This window comes from Clarias gariepinus, chromosome 8 (assembly GCF_024256425.1).
Source record: "Clarias gariepinus isolate MV-2021 ecotype Netherlands chromosome 8, CGAR_prim_01v2, whole genome shotgun sequence".
Classification (NCBI taxonomy): domain Eukaryota; kingdom Metazoa; phylum Chordata; class Actinopteri; order Siluriformes; family Clariidae; genus Clarias; species Clarias gariepinus.
In genome coordinates, this window is record NC_071107.1 from 27,069,773 (window position 1) to 27,092,713 (window position 22,941).

The following is a 22,941-nucleotide window of genomic DNA, read 5'->3' on the forward strand; positions in this document are numbered from 1 at the left end:
CTATAAATTGCAATATACTCTGAAAAACATGTGTACTGACCAGAATCTACTGGTGTGGGGTCACTGTGAGATCTCCACTGGCCTTTTACTGGAGCAGGACTTATCCTGTTGCAGGTGTAACGTGTGCCAAGTTGCCCATTTCCTCCAAGACCAAAGGAATTAATCTTGCCAGAGGATGGAATAAATGCTAAGGTATGCTGCCTTAAATAAAAAATATATATATATAATTTTCCTGAAATTGTTAAATTCTTATCATCATACTTTACTTATTGTTGTGGAATGTTCATTATCATACTGATTTCATTATGTGGAATATAGTGATGCTGCTTTAAAAAAAATTGAGCCAAGTTCATTCAGAAATAAATAAAAAAAAATTGGTAGCAAACAATTAAAACGCAACCGACAGAGAATTTATTGTAATGGTGTTTTATTGCAAAACCTCAAGATATTACATGCCTACTACACCACAGAAATCAAATGGCAACTTCTTAGTAACAACCCTAGATACTATAGCAAATAACCAGCAACACCCAACAACCAGGACCAGAAACCAAGGTTTCTCAGCAGGACATTGCCCAAAGCACTGCTGGCTTGCCCTTAGTGCATCCTGGTGCCATTTCTTTCCCAATTAAGCGAGAAAAACCCAGATAAACCAAGCCTGATGAGTCCCATTTTCTTGATTGCTCATGATACCGGCCCTAGTTTACCACTCCCTAGACCACTTTTGGTAAGACCTGATCACTGTACACCAGGAACATTCCACAAAAACTGTAGTTCTGGAGTTGTTCTTACCCAGTCCTGCAGCCATCACAATTGTCAAAGTCATTTAAATCCTTATGCTTGCCCATTTCAGCACTTTAATGAGATAATCAATGTTATTCACTTAACTTGTCAGTGGTCATAATGCTATGGCTGACTGATGTAACAAGTACAAGTGACAAGCATTTGGATTTTTCTTTTGACAACTCCCAATCTAAAGTCCAAAGAATTTTTATCACAATTTAAAAACTGTCACTGCAAATAAAAAATAAATAAAACACAAAGACTTTACCATGTTCACTCAATTTGAATGTAAACCCCCCTTAAATTTAAGCAGGGGAAACTGCTAAAATAACAATAATTTTGTTTATTGTTTGAATTGTTTACTGTTGATGTTTAAATGTTTATGAACCTGACTGTTGTTATTTCTGTTTGTATTCTTGCACATGGTTTTAAACAAAAGATTTATACTTACCTACCACAAGCAACTTGTGTAACAACGTTCCCCATGAGTTCAAAAACCTTTCGTGGGTTAACTTCGTGGTTTGTGGTGTTGTGTCCTAGCTGTCCGTATCCACCTGCCCCAAATGTGAACACACCACCCTCCTAAAGCAGTCAGAACAATCGTGATTATAAATACCCAAAAGATATTATGCCTCAACTTAATTGTAACTGCTCGAACATTTGCAGTCAAATTATTTGTGCCACAGCCCAAAAATATAAATACATAAAAATAATTAATTCAAAATATAAAGTAAAAATAAAACAAATAATCTGGGTCAGGCCGGTGAACAGGCAGTCTCATTACTTGCGGGCAGTGCAAATTTAGATAAGTGAATTTTTTTTTTTTTTGCTGACTGAAAGTGAAGATGGCGTGCTCAAGGCTGGCCAATAATAAGAAAAGAAAAGTTGATTCTGAAACTGCGACTTTAGGAATGAGTGGACAGAAAAATATGCGTTTGTGCTCCCTGTGGGAAGCAGAAAACCAATGTGTTTAATCTGCAATGAAACGGTAGCAAGACGAAATGAAATACTTGCTGATGATTTGCTCGAACAACTTAGCTCTGCCATAAAAAAAAAAATAATTCATTTTATTGGCTGTGGATGAACCCCCTGACATCACGGACAATGCACAACTCATGTCAGATTTTTTGATGAAGAAAGGGGAGAATTTCATGAAGATGTTTTGGGTCTCACAAACCTCCATGAACACACAAGGGGGAATGATATCTATAAAGCAGTGAAACAGATGCTTAGAGTCAGAGCGATAGTCCTGAAGCCTGTTGTTTCCATTGCTACTGATGGCACTATGTATGATTAGGAAAGGGGGGGGGATTAGTGTCACACTTGAGAATTCAAATTTCAAATTCAAATTTTATTTGTCACATACACAGTCATACACAGTACGAAATGTAGTGAAATGCTTATACGACTGCCATTGACCCGAAAAGAGAATTAAAGTTTACAAATAAGAAATAAATATGAATAAAAGAAATACGATAGAAAATTAAATAGACAAATTAAATTAAACTAGGAAAAATAGAACTAAAAATAAAAATAGAAATGTTCTAGGAAAAATAGAACTAAAAATAAAAATAGAAATATGATGTGCATAAAAATAGAAATATACTGTACAAATTGAAATATACTGTACTGGGTGTGCAAATATGCATAGAACAAAGTGTCTTTGTGCAGAGGTTATTAAAGTGTCTTTGTGCACTGGTCCAGGATGTAAACGTAAACATGTAGTGTAGATATGAAGGAAGGTGTGTGTAAGGATTTCTTGAATTTTGGTAGACCCCCTTTGGTCTACTCAGTGCTCCGCCTGTATTCTGCTGTCCCGCCTGAGCTCAGGGAACCCCTCAATGAAGCACACAAGTCAGTGTTCAGTGAGACGTTCAAAGTTTATTGTGGGAGACAGGAGTATATATACGCTCACGCACAAAGAACCAAAGAAAAGGTGGATGTGGGAATGTTTACATCCAGTCTGGAATGCTTTTAACAGATAAGGTAAGGAAGAACATAAATTTAGGAGTAGCTCTGCATTTACGAGCGTTCAACAGTTTTACGACCTTTAACATAAACTACTATAGGATGTGTTTTTTGAAAGCACAGCTTATGTCGTGAGAACAGGAAGAAAATCACTCTGTTCTCATGCACACAGAATATCATGAAACACACTAAGAATTAAATATTTCCTACAGTGTGCGTGTAATTGTCCATAGTGTCCATGGATGTAAAAAGATTGATTGATTTGATCAATTATGAAAAGATTGTGTTAGTTCTGCATAGTGGTGTGGTTGTGGTTGAGAGACCTTATCGCCTGCGAGAAGAAGCTCCTCCTCAGTCTCTCTGTGTTGGCCTTCAGGGAGCGGAATCGCTTCCCAGACCGCAACAGAGTAAACAGTCCGTTATTGGGGTGGCTAAGGTCCTTCACGATCTTCCTGGCCTTGGTCAAGCACCACTTGCTGTAGATCGAGTGCAGGTCAGGGAGCTCGATGCGGATGATGCGCTCAGCTGAGCGCACCACCCTCTGTAGAGCTCGTCTGTCCTGCATGGTGCTGTTCCCGAACCAGGTCGTGATATTTCCCGTCAGGATGCTCTCTATGGTGCAGGAGTAGAAATTCCTGAGCACCTTGGAGGGCAGTCTAAAGTCTCTCAAGCGTCTGAGGTGGTAGAGAGGCTGCCGGGCCTTTTTTTACCATGGTGTTGATGTGACAGGACCATGCCAGGTCCTGCGTGATGTGAACACCGAGGTATCTGAAGCTGTCCACTCTCTCCACTGGGCTCCTGTTGATGACGGGGGTCTGGTAGTTCCTCACCTGCTTTGTACTGAAGTCCACTATCAGCTCCTTTGTCTTACTGACGTTCAGGAGGAGATTGTTTCTCTGGCACCAGTTCTCCAGATTTCCAACCTCCTCCAGGTAGGCCGTCTCATCGTTGTTCGTGATCAGGCCCACTACAACAGTGTCGCCAGCAAACTTGATGATGGTGGTGGAGTTGGTAGTGGCCACGCAGTCGTGGGTGTACAGAGAGTACAGCAGGGGGCTCAGAACACAACCCTGGGGGGCTCCAGTGCTGAGAGTGAGGAAGGCTGAGACATGTCCGCCCATCCTTACTGCCTGTGGTCTGCCAGTCAGAAAATTGGAGATCCACTGACACATTGATGAGCTGAGTCCCAGGTGCTCCAGCTTGGTGGTAAGTGTGGAGGGAATTATGGTATTAAATGCAGAACTGTAGTCGATGAAGAGCATTTTCACATAATTCCCCCTCCGAGTGTCCAGGTGAGTGAGAGATGTATGGAGGAGATGAGAGATTGCATCGTCCGTGGAACGGTTTGGACAATAGAACTCACCACCCTGACCTCATGGCATACCACTGCATAATTCACCAGATGGTTTTGTGTGCCAGCTTGAAGAAAGGGACCTAGACGTCATGACAACAGTCATGAAACTAGTCAATTATCTAACAGCACCCTCTGCCTAGCAACATAATTCTACTGCGCTCATTTCTAATAGAGGTGAATGCAACATTTGATAATTTGCTCCTTCACAACAATGTCTGGTGGCTTAGTAAAGGCAAGGTACTAGAGTGTTTTTGGGCGCTGCGGAAAGAGCTGGAGACATTTCTGTTGGATCAGAAGAGTGCAAAAGCCAAACCGTTTGTGGATTTAATGAAGAATGATGAGAAAATGGATATTGTTGCTTTTCTGACATTGCTCCCCATCTTAATGACCTTAATATGAAGCTCCAAGGCAAAAACAGCACAGTGTGTGACCTTAGCTGTCCGTGCTTTCCAGAGGAAGCTGGAGGTGTTTAAATGTGATTTACAGCAAGACCTGCTTTACTTCCCAAGACTTTTGGATCAGACTGCAGAAAAACATCACAATTATGCTGAATTCCTGGACAAGCTGAAGTGAAGTTGTTCAGGTGTTTAGTGTAACTATGCAGATGTTACACTCAGTGTAGTTACCGAAAACCTTTGATTTAGTTATCATTCAGTGGCCACACATCACTTCCACATTTCCCTCGCTTCATAAGCAGTAGCATAAGTAGCATAAGCAGTGAGTAGCATAAACATTCCACACGTTTATAATACACCGCGGCCAAGTGAACCACATTCCCGCCGATTAGGTCCATTGCCTAGCAGCACTGAGCAAAACGAGGCATAATCGTGGTGTTTGCTTCGGTTATGACATAGCATAGTTTATTTATATATCAGCTGTGGTAGATCTGATTTATTCAAATTTAATATTGTTTTAGCGATAATTTCAGAACTAAATCACTGCTCCTGCTCCACCTGAGACGTTCAAAAGCTTTAAATAGAATGAACAAACTAATAAATTTTCTTCATATGATAGAAAATTAAGAAGAGCTTTCCTTTTTGTTATAGTACGAAGCCCCTAGATGGACAAAGGAGAAGATAAAAAACGGCAGGAAAAAGTCATGCCAAAAACTTTGGGTTATAATGCAAAACATGACTTGTTTTTTTTTCTTTTCCCTTGTCCCCTTAGAGACTCTGTAGTAGGTTTTCTCAGTTGAATATGAAAAAAAGATACCGCTGATTATCAACGCGAGAATGAATGGCGCATTGTCCAAGTGCAAGTTGATCTTGGAGCTAAACTATTTGCTTTGGGTGAAAGCGCCATCTAGCGATCATTGTGTGTCAGCAGCAGCTTCTATTTAAAACAATAGGCGGTCAAATGACCGCTGAACCGCGTTATAAATAGGTGACACTGGCGCGGCGCTTCTAGTAATAAAGAGATGGTAAACTTGTAGCCATCTTGAAGTAACTGTCCCACGTGCTCCTACACTCATAATCAAACTTTATTTAAAGTCTGTATGTGTGTTTAAACATTCTTTAAAAAGAGTTGTGGAGAATAAGAACATCAGGCATGGACACATCGTTTTCCTACTTTTGTCATTATTATAATAAATAAATATTCAGCAACTATTTTTTGTCATCTAAAATAATCTAGTAGAACATTTTTTTTTTCTATTTTTTTAAGTCTTTTATTTAAATTACAACATAACACACATTTAAACACAGCTGGACGCAATTGCTGTAATGAGAATTTCAGCAGAAAATGTAGTAAAATAAAAAAAAAATTGTTAATTCCCATGTTGAAATGACACAATGCGCAAGGTAGAAAATAGTACAGTAGAACCTTGGATTACAAGCATAATTTCGTTCGGGAAGCATGCTCGTATATCAAAACACAGCAAATTTCCCCAATAAGAAATAAAAAAAAAAAACAATCTAAATAGTCACTCCACAACCCTAAAAAATATATATACAAATAATGAATGCAAAATATAAAGTAAAAAAACAAAACAAATTAACCTTAACTTTACCTTTGAAAAAAGTAAAAAACAAATCCCGACAGATCAGTGTTTTTGTTAGTGTTTGTGCGCACTGTGTATGGGTGTGTGAAGCTAAAGTAAGACGAGAGGAAGGATGTCTCCCTTCCAGTCACTCCTCTCTTATTTGAGAGAGGAAAGGACTACTGTTTTTAGACGACTTTGATACACACATACTAATAGAAACACTTTTATTAGGAAAATAAACAAGAATTCTCTCTAATGACACTTGAGCACGCACACTAACTAACGGAATAACTGCTGTAAGTAAGTATAAAACAAATTAACCTGCACTTTACCTTTAAAAAGAATCGTGACAGAGCAGTGTTTGCATTAGAGTGTGTGTGTGAGAAGGCAAGAGGAGGAGGGAAGGGAGACACTCTCCACTAATGCGGGCACACACACACACACAGAGTCAGGGCAGTCTGACAGAGTTGATTTTTTTATATTACAAAATTACACATTTTATATTAAAAATCATTAGTGTCGTAGTGTTCTAATGGTTTTGTGAAAATCACCAAATATGAAAACCTTTCATTAAATTAGGTTTATGTTAAATTTTAATATGCTTATATCTACTCATAAAAAGAAGTGGTTACACCACATGTTAAAACTATGTTGTTATTGTAGTCCTTACAGGTATCCATCCTATCAAAGGTGGTCTTTTTAAGTCACAGACAATTTGAACAATCCACACTTGCGGCAGCATACTTGCTCTTTCACATCAATCAAAGGGACAAAAGCCAATCTATAATGAGACGACTATGAGTTAACACAAGCCAAATATGTGTGCGAAGCAATGTCTGTCGTGTGTGTTAAGCTACCCCCTAAAAATACATGACCTGCAGTTGTAAGACATTGATGGCACTCATTTTGGAGGAAGTGAACTTAGATGATATTTGGGGACTGCCTATTACAAAATTAAGGACAAAATAAGAGAAGAAAATATACATTTTACCTTTGTTAATGCAGCAGTGTGATCTTCTCCACAGCATATATAAACAACTCTTTGGGACCTAAGAGTCTTCAGCAGGGATGGAAAACTTCGATCTTCAACAGAAAAAATAGGTATTTTCAGTGCTGTAATAGACCTTAATAATAGAATCATTTTATACAATTAATCAACTTACCTTTGTTATCGTTTAGGCCCAGCTGGCCAAACTTGTTTCGACCCCAACCAAATACAGCCCCAGACATAGTGAGTGCAAAGCTGTGAGCACCTCCTGCTGAGATCTGGGCAAATGGAATGCCTTGTAAAGACTGGATGACCTGTGGGGTCAAGATGCAAGGTCCCTCTTTCCCTAGTCCTAACTGCCCATACCTATTTTGACCCCAGGAAAAAATCTGTCCCCCTGGTTTACAAAGAAAAAAACATGAAAATCTGGTAATAAAATACTGATATTAATTATAAGTTATTTGTGACCAAGCTGGGAACAGAAATGTATTGGTAATATTAAAAATTATAAAGGGTTCAAGATTCAAGATAAATAACACCAGTTCTTTCTGGGTCATGGATTCCACCAAGGGATAATTTAGTTTGTACACTGCCTGACAAGGTCATTTATTAATAATAATAAAAATAATAATTATAATACATTTTATTTATAATGCACTTTATATTTAAAACAAATCTCAAAGTGCTACAAAATTAATTCGACCTGAAAGTTCTGATAAAAAAATAAGTTTTAAGACCAGATTTAAAAGCATCAACAGTCTGTGGTGTCCTCAGATACTTAGGGAGAGCATTCCACAGTCTGGGTACAGCTGAGCAAAAAGCTCGATCTCCCATGGTATGAAGTTTAGTCTTAGGAGTTTTCAAAAGATGTACTGATGCAAAGCGGAGGTTGCGTGTGAACGTATGTGAGGAAATAAGTTCTTTGAGGTAGGGAGGGGCATCCCCATAAATACACTAGTGGGTAAAAAGGGCAGCCTTGTAATCAATTCTAAATGAAACAGGGAGCCAGTTAAGAGATTTAAGAATGGGCGTAATATGGTCGTATTTACGCCCTCTCATCAGGATCCTAGCAGCACTGTTCTGAATATACTGCGGCTTTTGAAGGGTTTAATCAAGGTCGTTTATTGATTTAATTTGTTCTAGTGAGATGGGTGCATCAGAAGCACATGGGTGCATAAGTAAACAAATGAAGTGATGCACCCATTATAAATAGTGGCCATTGAACAAGCTTCTGGAGGCAGAGTTATGATTTAAATGGTCGGGTCTAGGCTCAGCAATATTATATGGCACAGAAAGGAAGTCAGCAGACTACCTAAATGTACTAAATGACCCTTAAATGGATTTTTTCTTCCCTGATAACAGAGGACTACAATGCCAAAATTTATCGGATTCAAAGAGTGGTCCTGAAAGTATGAGAAATTATTTTCATGAATTTTTCTCACCACAGAGTCCTGACCTTAACGTAATTAAAAGTCTTTAAGTCTAACAAGCTTATGCAATGGGACAACATTTTTTTCATTCATTAAAAGTATGCAATGAAAAAATGCACTATAATCAACGCAAAACGTTATACACTGAAATATCAGAGGGCAGTTTTTTTTTGGTCAGGCAGTGTATAATGTCAATATCTAAGGAAAAAAAATACTGATTATAATACTTACTCCTAGAAAGTGCAAGGGAATGCCTATAACCACAGGAGACCTGGACAATGTGGACCTCTGACAAACTTTTTACTGTTCTGTGAAAGAATTTTTTAATGAGCAAATTAAATACATACTACATTCGCAATATTACTGAATTATACTACACACACTGGGAATTGTTGGCCTGAAGAAATTTCAACGACAAAGATTCTTGCACTAGTGGCAGTAGGATAGCGGTAGTGTGTCCCACTGTAATGTTACAAGTGGGCTATTGATGTTAGTAGCAGTGTTTCCCTTAGAAAATGTTTCAGGCACAGTGGTAACAGTATGATGATGGTTTTGTGGATTTTTGATAATTTACTTTTTGCACAAAATACACTTTTTTTTACAACACGTGACTGGCTTTTATTTTGACCTACTGATGGGATACACATTGCTACACTTCACTTGTATAAGACTGCATGTATTCCAAAAAAAAAAAGGATTTCTGTTTTTTTCCTCTGTTCTGTTTATCAACATAGGGTGATACTAAAATGTCAATCAGAATTGTCGGATCATTTAAATGGCTCATACCAAGATAACAAACTTCGGTATGTATACCCTTCTTAATGATTTTACAGCAGCTGGCATCAATTTAATAGTAATCACTGAAAATTGATAAAAAAAAAAAAGTGAATGATTACCGCTCTCACAGTAGCAGAATAAGCAGTGGTAGTAGCGGTAGCGCGAGAGGGAACAATCCGCTACTAGATTTTGGCGCATCAATACATTTGGACCAGCACAATTAAAAACTGTGTGAAAAACACTGGACCAACATCTCAGCTACATCTCATTACAGCTACAGAGAAGTTCACGTTACATATTCTAGTGATAAATTCAAAGCCATTACCAAATTTTATCCATGGCCAAATTTTTCAAATGGAGTTAGAGTTAAACCTTGGATTGCAAGGATAATTCGTTCCGGAAACGTGCTTATACAGTAGGTAGTCAACAAGAATGCCTATTACCGTCGTGCTCACCACAATGCCCAAAATAAATGAGTCACATTTTAAAACCATTCGTGAAATGACCGCCAGGTGGCGTAAAGAGACATTTTCATTCGTGCAGTTTTTAAATATAATTAAAGATTAAGTCCTTAAAAAGTCAGAAAAATATGTTGTATCGAAGAAATACTACAGTGATGGTAATTTCCACATCCGAGGACTTTATAGAACAAACATGAAAAATCAGAATTTGAATTTGATGAAAAGGGATGCCCACTTTCCAAAATGTTAAGATTTCTTTTTTTTCTCTCTTCAGTCTACAAAACATTTGAAAATAAAGAAAATTAAGATGTTTAAATTGGAAAATGTGAAATCAGCTTTTGCATTCTTTTTGGCCTATCACCTTTGAACTCTCACATGAATGCCATTTTTGCACAGTCTCTTTTTTACTGTTCAATCATGAACACTGACCTTAATTGAGGCCATTCTTTGCATGTTCTCCTGTAAATAAGCTTTTTCCCTTAATAAATGAAATTATCATTAAAAAGTGCATTTTGCCATTACCCAGGGCTTACTCAATGTATGTTTATGTATGTGAAGTTGCATTGTTGTTAAACAGATTAATCTCCTGCACTGTTACAACCTTTTTGACCTTTTCCTTCGTTGTTGCAGTACAGTTACTAAGAAACAGTCACTACACTTGGACATTGTTACGATATTGGATTTATTTGTTTTGTGTGTCTGGTTATGCTTGCTTTGTCTCTATGTCTCTGCTGATGGTGGGATAGGGTGTGTCATCCCTTGTTGTTTCAGGTCCCAGCCCCTCTTCAGTGTGCCAGTAAATCTACTGGTTGCTGCTCTGCCTGTTCTTTGTTGGTCCCGCCTCCTCCCAGATGATTGGTCCTCCAGGCAACCCAGAGGCCTACTTATGGCCTTCAGACCACCATGCTACAGACCTTGTTTTTGCTTACTGTTTATCCAATACTTAATCCTGAATGTTATTCTGTGTATGACCCCTTTGCTACGTTCTGACTACTCTTAGACTTTCCCCTTTTGATGGTTGCTAGGTTTTGTTCGCCTATTCCGTGAACGATCCAATTGCTTGTGTTGACTACGCTTTTGTGTTTGCCCTCTGTTTTGTTTGTCTGGTTTGTAAATACTTTTGTATATATTTGTATTTAATTCTTTTTTGAGTGACTTAGTAAGGAGTCGATGCCATTTTGTTTGCCACTTGTTTTTTCTTGGTTTGTGGTTAGTTAGGGAGTAAGGGAAGAGTCTTGTATTTCTGTTTCTTTATTTTTGGTGCAGGTAAATTGTCACTTTTGATAGTAGGTAGAGGGAATTTTGTTTATTGTTTTGGCCTTGTCGGCTTCTGAAGCTCACAGCCACCTTTTGGGGATTTGCTTATTCACCTTTTTGTAAAATAAACACTAAGCAAACGCACTTTTGGTCTCACCCCCTTTTTTTCTTTTCACTCCTGTTACGGCCCGACCTACAGTAGACCGAGGCGTAACAGACACAAAATAAAAGCTGTACCTGCGCGCGCACACATGGTCACAACGTTATAGTACCAGTGCACACAAGCATGGATGTTTGCTATAGTCAAACCCACAAACCCACAGTGAGAGAGATAAACCACTGGCTCAGCGCTTCTCTTGCAACACATTTGCAGACCAAGGTACTCACAATCCAAGGTTTTACTTTATTTGTGTTTATTTTTAATACTTGGGTATAAATCATTTGCAGTTAATGGCTGAAGTCTGAACCTCATAAAAATAACCAAATGCTGAGTTCACCCACATGAGATGCTTTGCTATGCCTTTACCTCAGCTGCTTTTAGTGCCTTCACTTTTTTTTCCAGTATGTAAATAGTTGGGTTGTCAGATGACTAACTCACTTTTAAAGAACATTCCATTGCTTTTGCAACATATTTTGAGCTATTGTCCATTTGTATTGTGGAACACTGGTTTGGCCATACTTGCCCATGCAATAAACACTGCCTCCACCATGGCGACAAATAATGTGGTATGGTATGAATCATAAGTACTTCATATGTTGCTGTGCTCTTTAACAGTTTACCAAATCAGCAGAAAATCTGGACATTTTTGCACTTAAAATCAACTCTAGACTTTTTATCTCCACTATTTTTAATGAAATAATGAAAAAAAACACTACTAGACCCTGAAACGACTCAGTTGATTGCCTGAATACTTTCGACCTGTCGAAAATGGAGGACCTTTGTAAAAATGTCTTTAATTTTTTAATAGTTAATGCAATGCTTAACAGTCTTGGTACTAATTAAAACTGAATGCCCACACTTTTTTCCCAGCTTTTATTGCTTCATTTTGTGAGCTGATTATTTTAAAAAAAATCATTGTGATGAAAAAATTAAATTTTAAAAAGCCAGCATTAATGTCAAAAACATTTCTGCAGTATTTGCTATCCCCGCCAGGTTTGGTACCTTATTGGTTATTCTCTCTAGCTTGATCAATGCCCTAGTTGCAGTTAAAAATAAACAAATAAAAAAGCCCGAAAGCATTATGCTCTATCCTCTGGGGATGCTGTCCGTTTGATTATGGCCCGTGTCGTTCTTGCACCAAGCATATACTTTGGTGTTAAGTTAAACTTTGGTCTCTTCCTACCTAAACTTTGGCTGTGCTTAGATGTTGTTGTTTTTTTATTGTTGTGGTTAAAAAGGGCTTTCATCTAGTCACCCTATGTGGTCCCCATAACTAATTGTTTGTACATGTGGGGAGCAGCCGGTAATTGCAGTTCTTTAACTGATGCTTTATGCATACTAGGAACATCCATGACCAATGTTTTACTATTCTGTTCTCAATGATGTCACTGTCATGAAATACTCGTGGGTTACTTTTGGGTCTATACAGTGTTCCATGGTATATCCGGTGACATGGATTTTTTTTTGTAACCTTGCCCTGAGTGATAGTTTTAGTAACAACATTCAAAGCATGCTTTGTACGCTCTTTGCAGATCATGGCTTCTATAGGAACAGATGTACGATATTTGTGGATTAACTGGTGGCAAATGTTTGCTAATTAGAAGTTGACATCAGTAGAAATATAACTGTTTAATTTTGAACACAGCTACATTTTCGATTATGAATGGGTGTGCTTAACTGTGAGTACTGGAAGTTTTTATTTTTATCCCTAAAATATATCTGGTTGTTTGTCACTTGATTTTTATATGTTGCAGTTCCGAAAAAGATTCCCACATGCTTTATGTTAGTTTTTTTTTTTTTTTACATCACGAAAACCTGCTATTTAACAAGGATGTGTATACCTTTTATATCCACTGTAACTGAATGTTAACTATGTTTTACTAAGAGATGTTTACTAAGAGCACAGAAGCAAAATGTGTTATGGCAAGACCTGTAAAAAGTGTGTATTTATTTAAAATATTTTTTAAAAAGCTAGGCAAAAATAGAAAATTAAATATTACAGCTGATTTCTTCAGTTGAACAAAGTAGGTTCAGTGCAACAATTTCTTAGTAGGCCGCAGCTAGCCTTATGAAAATTATAGCCTGCCGGTCAACTTGGGCAGCTTAAACCTTGACATTACAGCTACAAAGTTTCCCCCTACAAGAAACATTCTATATAAAGGTGTTTACTTGGAAGATAAAACATGTACTTTACCTGGGCACACGCATACAGTCTTCCGTGATGGCAAGGCCGAGCTGTCCATCAGAAGCCTGTCCCCATGCAAACACTTGTCCTTTGTCGTTTAGCGCAAGGGTATGGGCCTCACCACAAGATACCGCTACAATATTTTGAGCATCAAGTGCCATTACCTGCTCTGAATAATAAATATGCACAAAACATACACCTTCTGTTACTATCCAAGAAAAGCTGAATAGGTATAAACCATACAATTGCTGTAATTTCCAAAGTTCGTCCAATTTGGACATAAATCCCCTCAAATTAAAGCTGAAAGATTGTCCCCATAAATTATCAATTTAAAAATATTTAATATCAGAGTAATCTGATTAAACAAGAGGCATTCCATGAATTGTAATAAAATGCATAACAAAACTAGGATATTCAACTGTATTTATAACTCCACATCATATATATATTTCAATAATCGCTAATTACATTAACCGTCAGTCACCAGCATGGGCGAAAGTAGGTTGTTATGGTCTGCAATACTGGAAAAAGAAAAGAGCAGATGCCTGTCAAAACCCACATTCTAAAATAGTCGCAGAAGCACTTTAAGCAAGAAATCAAACATGATAATGTTACGCCATCTTAAACAATACTTTGATTCCTGCTTCTTAGTCACAAGCTTGTAACACCATGCAGACTTAAAATCCATCTCTAACCCCTTATCGATACCTGGTTTGTGAAAGAAGGGAGTATACACACTACATAGCTTTAAAGCTGCATGACTCTTGCTTAAATGTTTATCAGACATCTTCCATGAAAGTTGACATCACATTCTTACAATTCTCATTTTTTTAACAAAAATATTTACTGCGCTCAAGTAAAACAATTAATTAATTAATTATTTAAAAAACATGGTGTGTACATAGGACTTGTATTGCTTATAACCAAAAAAAATGCTTTTCCTTACTTTTTCCTTGCTTCCTTACTTAAGAACCCTTAAGGTAAGCTACTTTAATGCTGTTGAATATAAATAGCATGTTAAATAAATAAAATAAAAATAACTAATAAACAGGACCTGTGCTTTTTGGACACTTAACCAGTTAAAGTACTTTATCATTGCATGTGTTAGTTTATATGAATTTATGTAGCTTGAAATGTAATACACAGTTGACAGTATAGAACTTATTGCTGTCAAAAGTTTTATTGCTCAGTCATAATATACTTGTATGATTCCATGTAGCTTTTGATTCGTTCTCAGGGGCTCAGTGTAACAGCTAGAATAAACATGCAACGTATAAACAATTAATACCAGTGGCAAAGGCTGGCTCTGGGGACGTGAAACATCACTTCTGTGTGTCATCGGTAAGATCTGCTGGCGCTTACCTCTAGGCACAGATTCGGCTCTGGATCACTACTTCTGGATAGGGATTAGACATGAACAGCCTGGAATGGTGGTTTATCAACTACATGGGTAATCACACTACTCAGCCTCCCTAGGAAAGTGTACTCTAAGGTGCTGGAAATTAAGGTCCGACTAATTGTTAAAACCTCAGATTGAAGAGGAACAAGCTCTGGCTGTTTAGTCTTGCAGGAATCCTGAAGGAGATGTCGGAAATAATATGCCCATTAAATCTACATGTGTTTTGTGAATTTGGAGAAGGCGCATGATTGATCTCCCAGCTCTTGCTGCGGGAGGCACTGCGGGAGTTTGGGGAGAGTGGGTTACTCCTCAGGAATAAGAAAGTCCTTCACGCCTATAATGAGAGCGGTGTCCGCGTTATCTGCACTAAGTCAAACTTGCTTCGCCCTTGGGTTCCTTTGTTCATACATTCTGTTCGTGACGCGATTTGGTCACAGAACAGTTTTTTCCACAGGAATACATGTAAATATGATTAACCCATTCCCAATCACTATGAACTATATTTAACTTTTGATTTATTTATAAATAACCATAACACTTCCATTGTTTCTTGGCTTTGGGTTCGTACATGGTAGCTGTTTTCAATAAAAATCTATCCAGAGACATTTGTCTTTTCTGCGCTGCACAATTGTCCTAAAGTAAGACACCACCTTATATCACCACAGCTTTGATTAAATTATATTTTAGGACAAAGGCTTAAGTGTCACTTTACTTTGCACAAAATTAGTTTATTAGGTGGCTCAGTGGTAGCTGTTTTGCCTGCCATGCGGAAGGCCCGGGTTCGATTTCCAGCCAGTGCCCATACCCCCCAGCCACAGGACGCAGTGCGGTCCCAAGCCTGGAAAAATGGGAGGGTTGAATCAGAAAGGGCATCTGGTATGAAACCTGTGCCAAGTTCCTGTGCAGACTGAATATTCCGCTGTGGCACTGTGGAGCAGCTGAAAGACCAACAACAACAATGATCCGCAACCACAGACTGAACTGATGCTGGGCAATGCACCCATAGCTTGGTTCAGCTGATGGCAGCAGCTTGGAATTTCGGTTTCTGGGTCGTCTTCCGAGGAAGAGCTCGTGAACAGGGACAATTTTATAAATTTTTGGTTGTGAACCTATTTGTTTGTACTGAGGGGCATTAGTGAACATAGACTCCACTGTACTGTATTAATTTATTAATCCTGATGCCTCTATTCTAACTGTTACACACACAGAATCTAAAAACAGATCGTAGGCTACTTATTATTTAAAATTACACTAGAAATGTGTTAAAATTAAACAATAAAACCATTAACATCCTTAATGCTAAAAGGGGTGGTTTGGGGAGCCGGTGTTGGTCCACTGTGTTTTATCAGGTCCAAGGTCAGGGTAGCCAAGTATCTAATGAGTATCTAATGCTTCCCTCTGTTGACCAACTTCATGGAGATGCTGATTTCATTTTACAGCAGAACTTAGCAGAAATTGCTTACACTGCCAAAAGTACTAATACCTGGTTTAAGGACCATGGTACAGATGTGGCCATTAAGACTGCGTGTGTTTTCCCGCGAGATGCTGCGATTTAGCGTGCGGCGTGCCGTGACTTGCCGTAAGCAACATTCGGGAATTTAAATAAATGTGTTGTGCTTCACTAAATATCCGCCAGATGGCGCATGGAAGGACTTTATCTAAAAGCCGGACCAAGTACTGTACAACAAAGAATTTTATATAATTACTTAGCCTGAAACAATATTGTTTCCAATGCTGAAGCAAACATCAATTTTATTTTGTTTTACAACAGATCTTTTATGATGAATGTGTGTATATGTGCTTCATATTATTTTCACAATGATGAAATGAGATACCCCAAAAAAAAGTTACTTATATAGTTTTTGTAATGTCTTAACAGGGACAAAACAGTGAAAGACATGGCAATGCCTCAGTTTAAATAGTGTTGAAATTAATTTAATTTCCTGATAGTAGGCTATCTGATAGTGATAACTATGCGAATGTCCTGATTCGTGAATATGCAAACATATCTTATTTAAAACGTAAAAATGTGTCGACATCATCAGAAGACATGAATTAACAATATGAACACGAACTTCTTCAGGCTTTTTATAATAATCATCATATTTGCTGTTTGTGTCCAGCATTGAATAATTATTTCATCCATTATTTAACCACGGCTGGAAATAATAGCTGGAATGTGATGTGATTGTGAATTCATGACTGAAATAAAGCTGTTCGTCTTTTGTAAAGTACTTTCACTTTACAAAAGGCAGCGTTTTTATCAAAAGATTGATAAACGCGTGTTGTACAGTATATACTTATTAATTCCTTTTAAACCCCTCAAAAATGCATGTGTATACAGCTTAAAACCTTCATCAGTTATTAAAGATAGCATCTATTTAGAAAAAAATGCCCCAGCGATTTCGGAGCTTCAGGAAATCTCCCGGCGCTCTGCGCCTAACACCGGGCTAACTCATGTCGGAAAGAATTTATAAACGGTTTCTAAACATGGGCTATTGTTTTTCTTATAATATTTGTTAATTTAATTTAAATGAGGTTTGGGCATCGTGATTCTCCTCTTTAATTTAGTCCATAGTTTTAATCAGCGCTCAGCCGCATGATAAAGTTTCCAGAGCGCTCCGGCAGAAGTAGACTAATGATTATGAACGCGTCGGGAAAACAGCAAACAGACTGACTCTGACCATTTAAAAAAACATTTGCGTTCATTTTCTGACGCGCTCAAGTTCACCAAAAACAATACAAAACAGCGCACCTTATTTGCTTTCAAACATTTACAAAATCACAACGTTTTTTCGTTATTGTGAGTGCGCTAAAATAAAAGTTGAGTCTTATAGAGGCTATGTAGTCTTATATAGTTTTGCACATTAATCTGAGTCCTCATCTGTTACATTTTTGAGGACAATAGTTTTTTTAGCCTGTCACGGCGTGCAACCGAATCAATATCGCTCCTCGCTCACTAGTTAGGCGGCCTCCCCTTCAGATATGCAAAGCAGCGGGGCAGCGGAATTAGGCACGGATGGTAATAGTTAAAATATTAACAAGGGGAATATTTGATGTCATTGGGACTTCCTGCACTTCCTGTGACGTAGCTTCCTGTTTTTGTATCGTTGCCGCGAAAGTTTGCGTTTGTGTTAGCGTTTAAATTACATACTTTTTTCATTTATACAATAATAATATTAATAGCAACTAGTTTTTACATCTCATACTATTTGGCTTCACCTTTTTCTGCGCTTTTTGGAGAACGCACGAGTTTCTTCTTCTAAGAACAACAAACGGAATTCAGCTCCAAACAACTAAAACTCTGACTCAGGTTTGTGTCTATCATCAATATCATGTCTAATATTCAGCTCGTTCAGTGTGTAGAGTGCAGGATGTTTAGACATTCTTCCTCCGTCGTTAGTGGTAATTTTATTTGTGATAGGTGTGTGTTAGTGAGTACTCTGACGGAGAAGATATCAGCGTTAGAGGAGCGCATCCAGACTTTAGAGAGGGTTAGAGAGTGTGAGAGCAGTGTTATTCCTGTAGCGGACAGTCTGGGTGCCGCAGGCGGAGATAACCAGCCCCCGACTCCGGCATTAGAGCCCTCACAGCGGGGCGAGTGGGTGACGACTCGGCGGCATACTCGTTCAGCCAAAGCTAACGCTAAGGCTAGCCCACCGGAGCACACCTCTTCTGCGCTTCACGTGTCCAACAGGTTTGCTCTCCTCAGTGATGCACCCGCTGAGAAACCTGAAAAAGCTCTGGTTATAGGAGACTCTATAATGAGGCACGTGAAATTAGCTAGGCCTTTAGGGGCACCAGCGGCAGTGGTTAGGTGTATCCCGGGAGCCAGAGCACCGGACATCTCTAGGACAGCACAGGTTCTCCAAGATAGTGGTACATGCTGGAGCTAATGATATACGCCTTCGTCAGTCAGAGGTTAGTAAGAATAACTTTATAGAGGTGTTTAAATTAGTGAAGGCGATGTCCGATGGAGTAGTATGCTCTGGTCTCATCCCAATGAGACGTGGTATCATAACTTACAGCAGGTTATGGTCGCTGAACCGCTGGATGTCCAGGTGGTGCTCCGAAAACAACGTGGGCTTTATTGATAATTGAAAGACCTTTGAGGGCAAAGCTGGCCTGTTAGGACGGGACGGTGTCCATCCCACTCGGGAAGGTGCTGCTCTCATTTCTTGCAGTATAGCTCATAGTCTTAGAAAAGGCCTAGTTAATCGGTGACAATCCAGAGCCCAGGCCAGGAAGCAGACAGACAGGCTAAACCAACTGTCTGCTAGCTGCATAGAGTCGTCACCCAGGGTTCACTGTATTGAGACTGTGTCTGTTCCCCGAGCTAAAAACAAATTTAGAAAGACTCAGAAAGTCTGTTTTAGTAATTTAATTAACATAAAGACCACAAACTTGGATCAGACTGAATGCACAGCCGGCACCTCTGATCTGAAGCTAGGACTGTTAAATATTAGATCTCTCGCATCTAAAGCAGTTATAGTTAATGAAATTATCACAAATCAGGAATTTGATATACTCTGTTTAACAGAAACCTGGATTAAACAGGACGAGTATGTGGCTCTAAATGAAGCTAGTCCTCCTGGATACAGCTACATACACCAGCCTCGGTTAACTGGTAGAGGAGGAGGCGTCGCAGTTATTCACAATGATAATTTGACTATTGTACAAAAACACGGACACAAATTTAATTCATTTGAAATTCTTTATAGTAACATAAGTGTATTTAACTATATTAAGTCAGCTCAGTCAATCCCGCTAATTGTCATTTACAGACCTCCAGGGCCGTACTCTGAATTTCTTAGTGAATTTGCAGATTTCCTTTCAGAGTTCCCAACTTCGATTAGATCACCGTCTGACCCCACAGAACTCGATCAGGCGACTAAATATTTAGAGTCGACATTTCGCTATACCTTAGATAATGTAGCTCCAGTTAAAAAACAATTATTAGAGATAAGAAACTTGCTCCCTGGTATAACGATCCCACGCGCACTTTAAAACAGACCGCTCGGAAATTAGAACGTAAATGGCGTCAAACTAAATTACTAGTATTTCAAATAGCATGGAAGGAGAGCATCCTGAACTATAGAAAAGCTCTTAGTGTAGCTAGATCAACATATCTCTCCACTCTTATAGAAAATAACAAAAATAATCCTAGATTCTTATTTAATGCTGTAGCCAAATTAACCAGAAATAAGACCACTGCAGAAATCTCTACAACAACATCATGCAATAGTGAGGACTTCATGAACTTTTTTAATAATAAAATTGTAAATATTAGGCATAAAATTGAGGCTTTAAAACCAAACAGTGTAAGTTATGCAGATGTAAAACTAGCCATGTCAGATCGGAACCTAGAATACTTTACTTCCCTTGAAGAGAATGAAGTAATTTCACTTATCTCTTCTGCAAATTCATCAACCTATATATTAGATCCTGTACCGACACATTTTCTTAAACAGATAGTACCAGCAATAACAGAACCCCAGTTGAGAATAATTAATTCTTTACTCAGCATTGGTTATGTTCCAAAATCTTTTAAATTAGCAGTTATCAAACCAATAATTAAGAAACCTGACCTCGACCCCTGTCAGCTGTCCAGTTACAGGCCAATATCAAACCTCCCCTTTATCTCTAAGATTCTGAAAAAGATGCTCATATATACATAGAAATGGCATACATGAACTGTATCAGTCAGGATTTAGGCCTCATCACAGTACAGAGACAGCACTCGTTAAAGTAGTAAATGACATTCTATTGGCCTCTGATCAAGGTTGTGTAACTATGCTTGTATTACTTGACCTCAGTGCAGCTTTTGACACCGTTGATCACGCTATTCTTCTTCACAGATTAGAAAATGTAGTAGGAATTAAAGGGTACAGCCCTCTCCTGGTTTAGATCCTATCTGACCCATCGTTATCAGTATGTAGACTTAAATGGTGATTATTCTGCATGTTCTCTAGTGGAGTTTGGCGTTCCGCAGGGTTTAGTTTTAGGTCCACTGCTTTTTTCCCTTTACATGCTTCCTCTGGGCAACATAATCCGTAAGCATGGTATTAGTTTTCATTGTTATGCTGACGATACACAGTTATATGTCTCAGCAAAACCTGATGAGAAAAAACAGCTTACTTAAGTTGAGCAATGTGTGCAGGACATAAGAAATTGGATGCTAATTAACTTCCTTCTGCTAAATCCGGATAAGACAGAAGTTCTAGTCATAGGACCGCATACAGCTAGGAGTAAAATTTTAGATCACACCGTAACTTTAGATGGCCTTTTTGTTCCATCAAATGCAACAGTGAAAGACCTTGGTGTGATCATTGATTCCAGCATTTCATTTGAAGCACATGTAGATAATATTACCAGGATAGCATTCTTTCCCCTCAGAAATATTGCCAGGATAAGAAATTTATTGTCGCTAAACAATGCAGAAAAACTAGTTCATGCTTTTATCACCTCTAGGTTGGACTATTGTAATGCCTTACTGTCTGGTTGTTTAGCTAGATGCATAAATAAGCTTCAGCTAGTCCAGAATGCAGCAGCGAGAGTCCTCACTAGAACCAGAAGATATGAGCACATCACCCCTATCTTATCTTCACTCCATTGGCTCCCTGTGAAATTTCGCATTGATTTTAAAATACTACTCTTGACATATAAAGCATATACTACAAAGCTACTTTGATCAAAGGATGCAGGCTGCTTGTCAGTACCGCGTATTATGAAAAATACAGCTGGGGGCAGAGCTTTTTCTTACAAAGCCCCAAAATTATGGAATAGTCTTCCAAATAGTGTTCGGTACTCGGACACAGTCTCAGTGTTTAAGTCCAGGCTAAAAATCTATTTATTTAGCCAAGCATTTTTATAAATAGATTTGCCATAGGTAAAGGAGCAGATCTGGGGGACTCATGGACGTAGAGTATTATGGTGAACTGGTATGTTTGGATGCTGTCCTCCCCACTCTCATTGATCACTCAGGTTTGCTGACGGTGAGGTGATTGTTTGCTTTACAGGTCAGGAAGCCCTCATGTTTGTGTTTCCTTCTGGCTCTCCCTTTTAGTTATGCTGTCATAGTTAGTCCTGCTGGAGTCTCTGCTTGCACTCTACAGTTAATATACATTCACATTATACATTGTGTGACTGTGACTATACCTAACTGCCATCTCTCCTCTTCTTCTCTTTCCTCCCCTCTTTCTCTTTTCTCTCTCCTCCTGTCTCCCCTTTCACTCTTTCTCTCTCTCTCTGTCGAGCTACACATGTCGTTCCTGAGCTGCCAGTGATCCAGACTCCCTCTGCCCTCCGGACCTGTCTGACCCATCCTGGTGCCCCGCTTTTGGCTGAAGATCTCGTCACATGGATGCCCCGTGTGTCTCTCTGGGATGCGTCTGGTGTCTGGGAATGATTCTCTCTACCTAGAAAATGGCTCTGGCCTTGACTGGTGTTGGCAACTGTTTCTCTGGGGACTTGAGGACTTGGGGACAGTTCGATAGTTCATGACTTCTTACAAGTCTACCTGGGTCTTCAATAACTACCTGGACTTCATATTAACATCAATTAACATCAGCTATTATAGCTGAACTGCCTCCCACCCTACACACTGTATAAATGCAGATCATTTACTGCTTTCTGTTTCACCCAAATGAGGATGGGTTCCCTGTTGAGTCTGGTTCCTCTCAAGGTTTCTTCCTATTACCATGTCAGGGAGTTTTTCCTTGCCACTGTTGCCCTCGGCTTGCTCACCAGGGACAAACTGACCATTTTGATTCATACAAATTTACATTTCATACAAACTTAAATAATTCTTTTGACTGTGTAAAGCTGCTTTGCGGCAATGAAAATTGCTAAAAGCGCTATGCAAATAAAATTGAATTGAATTGAATTAAATGTGGGCATTATAAGATGTGTACTGAAAACGTCTAACTAAAAAGTGGCAGCTGGCACGCCTAAAAATAGACGCAGGTTAATTTTTTTTATAGTCTAAATAAAAATCCTCCTCTTTAGTGCCTCCTATTTCTATTAATCCTGGGTTGTTGTTCTTTTAGTGTGTGTGTGCTTTACAATGCCAGACAGCATTCAATTGCAAATTATTCACTCTTCCCAAGTGTGAATCAGCTGTTCTGAGCTGAGGCTCTTTTGAAGACTTTCAGTGATTAAGGCCTCTTTTTTAAATTTGTGTAAATTTTATCTTCTGG

The 22,941-nt window shown here is 38.7% G+C and overlaps 1 protein-coding gene across 2 annotated transcripts in view; it reads right to left on the bottom strand.

Annotated features, from left to right (window-relative positions):
* Positions 1-22,941, bottom strand: part of herc4 (HECT and RLD domain containing E3 ubiquitin protein ligase 4) — a 107,191-nt gene that overhangs the window by 60,256 nt on the left and 23,994 nt on the right. The window contains exons 3-8 of one of the 2 annotated variants that reach the window (XM_053501252.1): positions 13,354-13,513; positions 8,736-8,812; positions 7,250-7,471; positions 7,078-7,169; positions 1,235-1,365; positions 41-201 (exon numbers count right to left, since the gene is read on the bottom strand). In XM_053501252.1, the coding sequence (XP_053357227.1) occupies positions 41-201; positions 1,235-1,365; positions 7,078-7,169; positions 7,250-7,471; positions 8,736-8,812; positions 13,354-13,513 (843 nt within the window). Of the gene's footprint in view, positions 1-40; positions 202-1,234; positions 1,366-7,077; positions 7,170-7,249; positions 7,472-8,735; positions 8,813-13,353; positions 13,514-22,941 lie in introns of those variants that run through there. The other variant, XM_053501253.1, reaches the window with a different exon arrangement.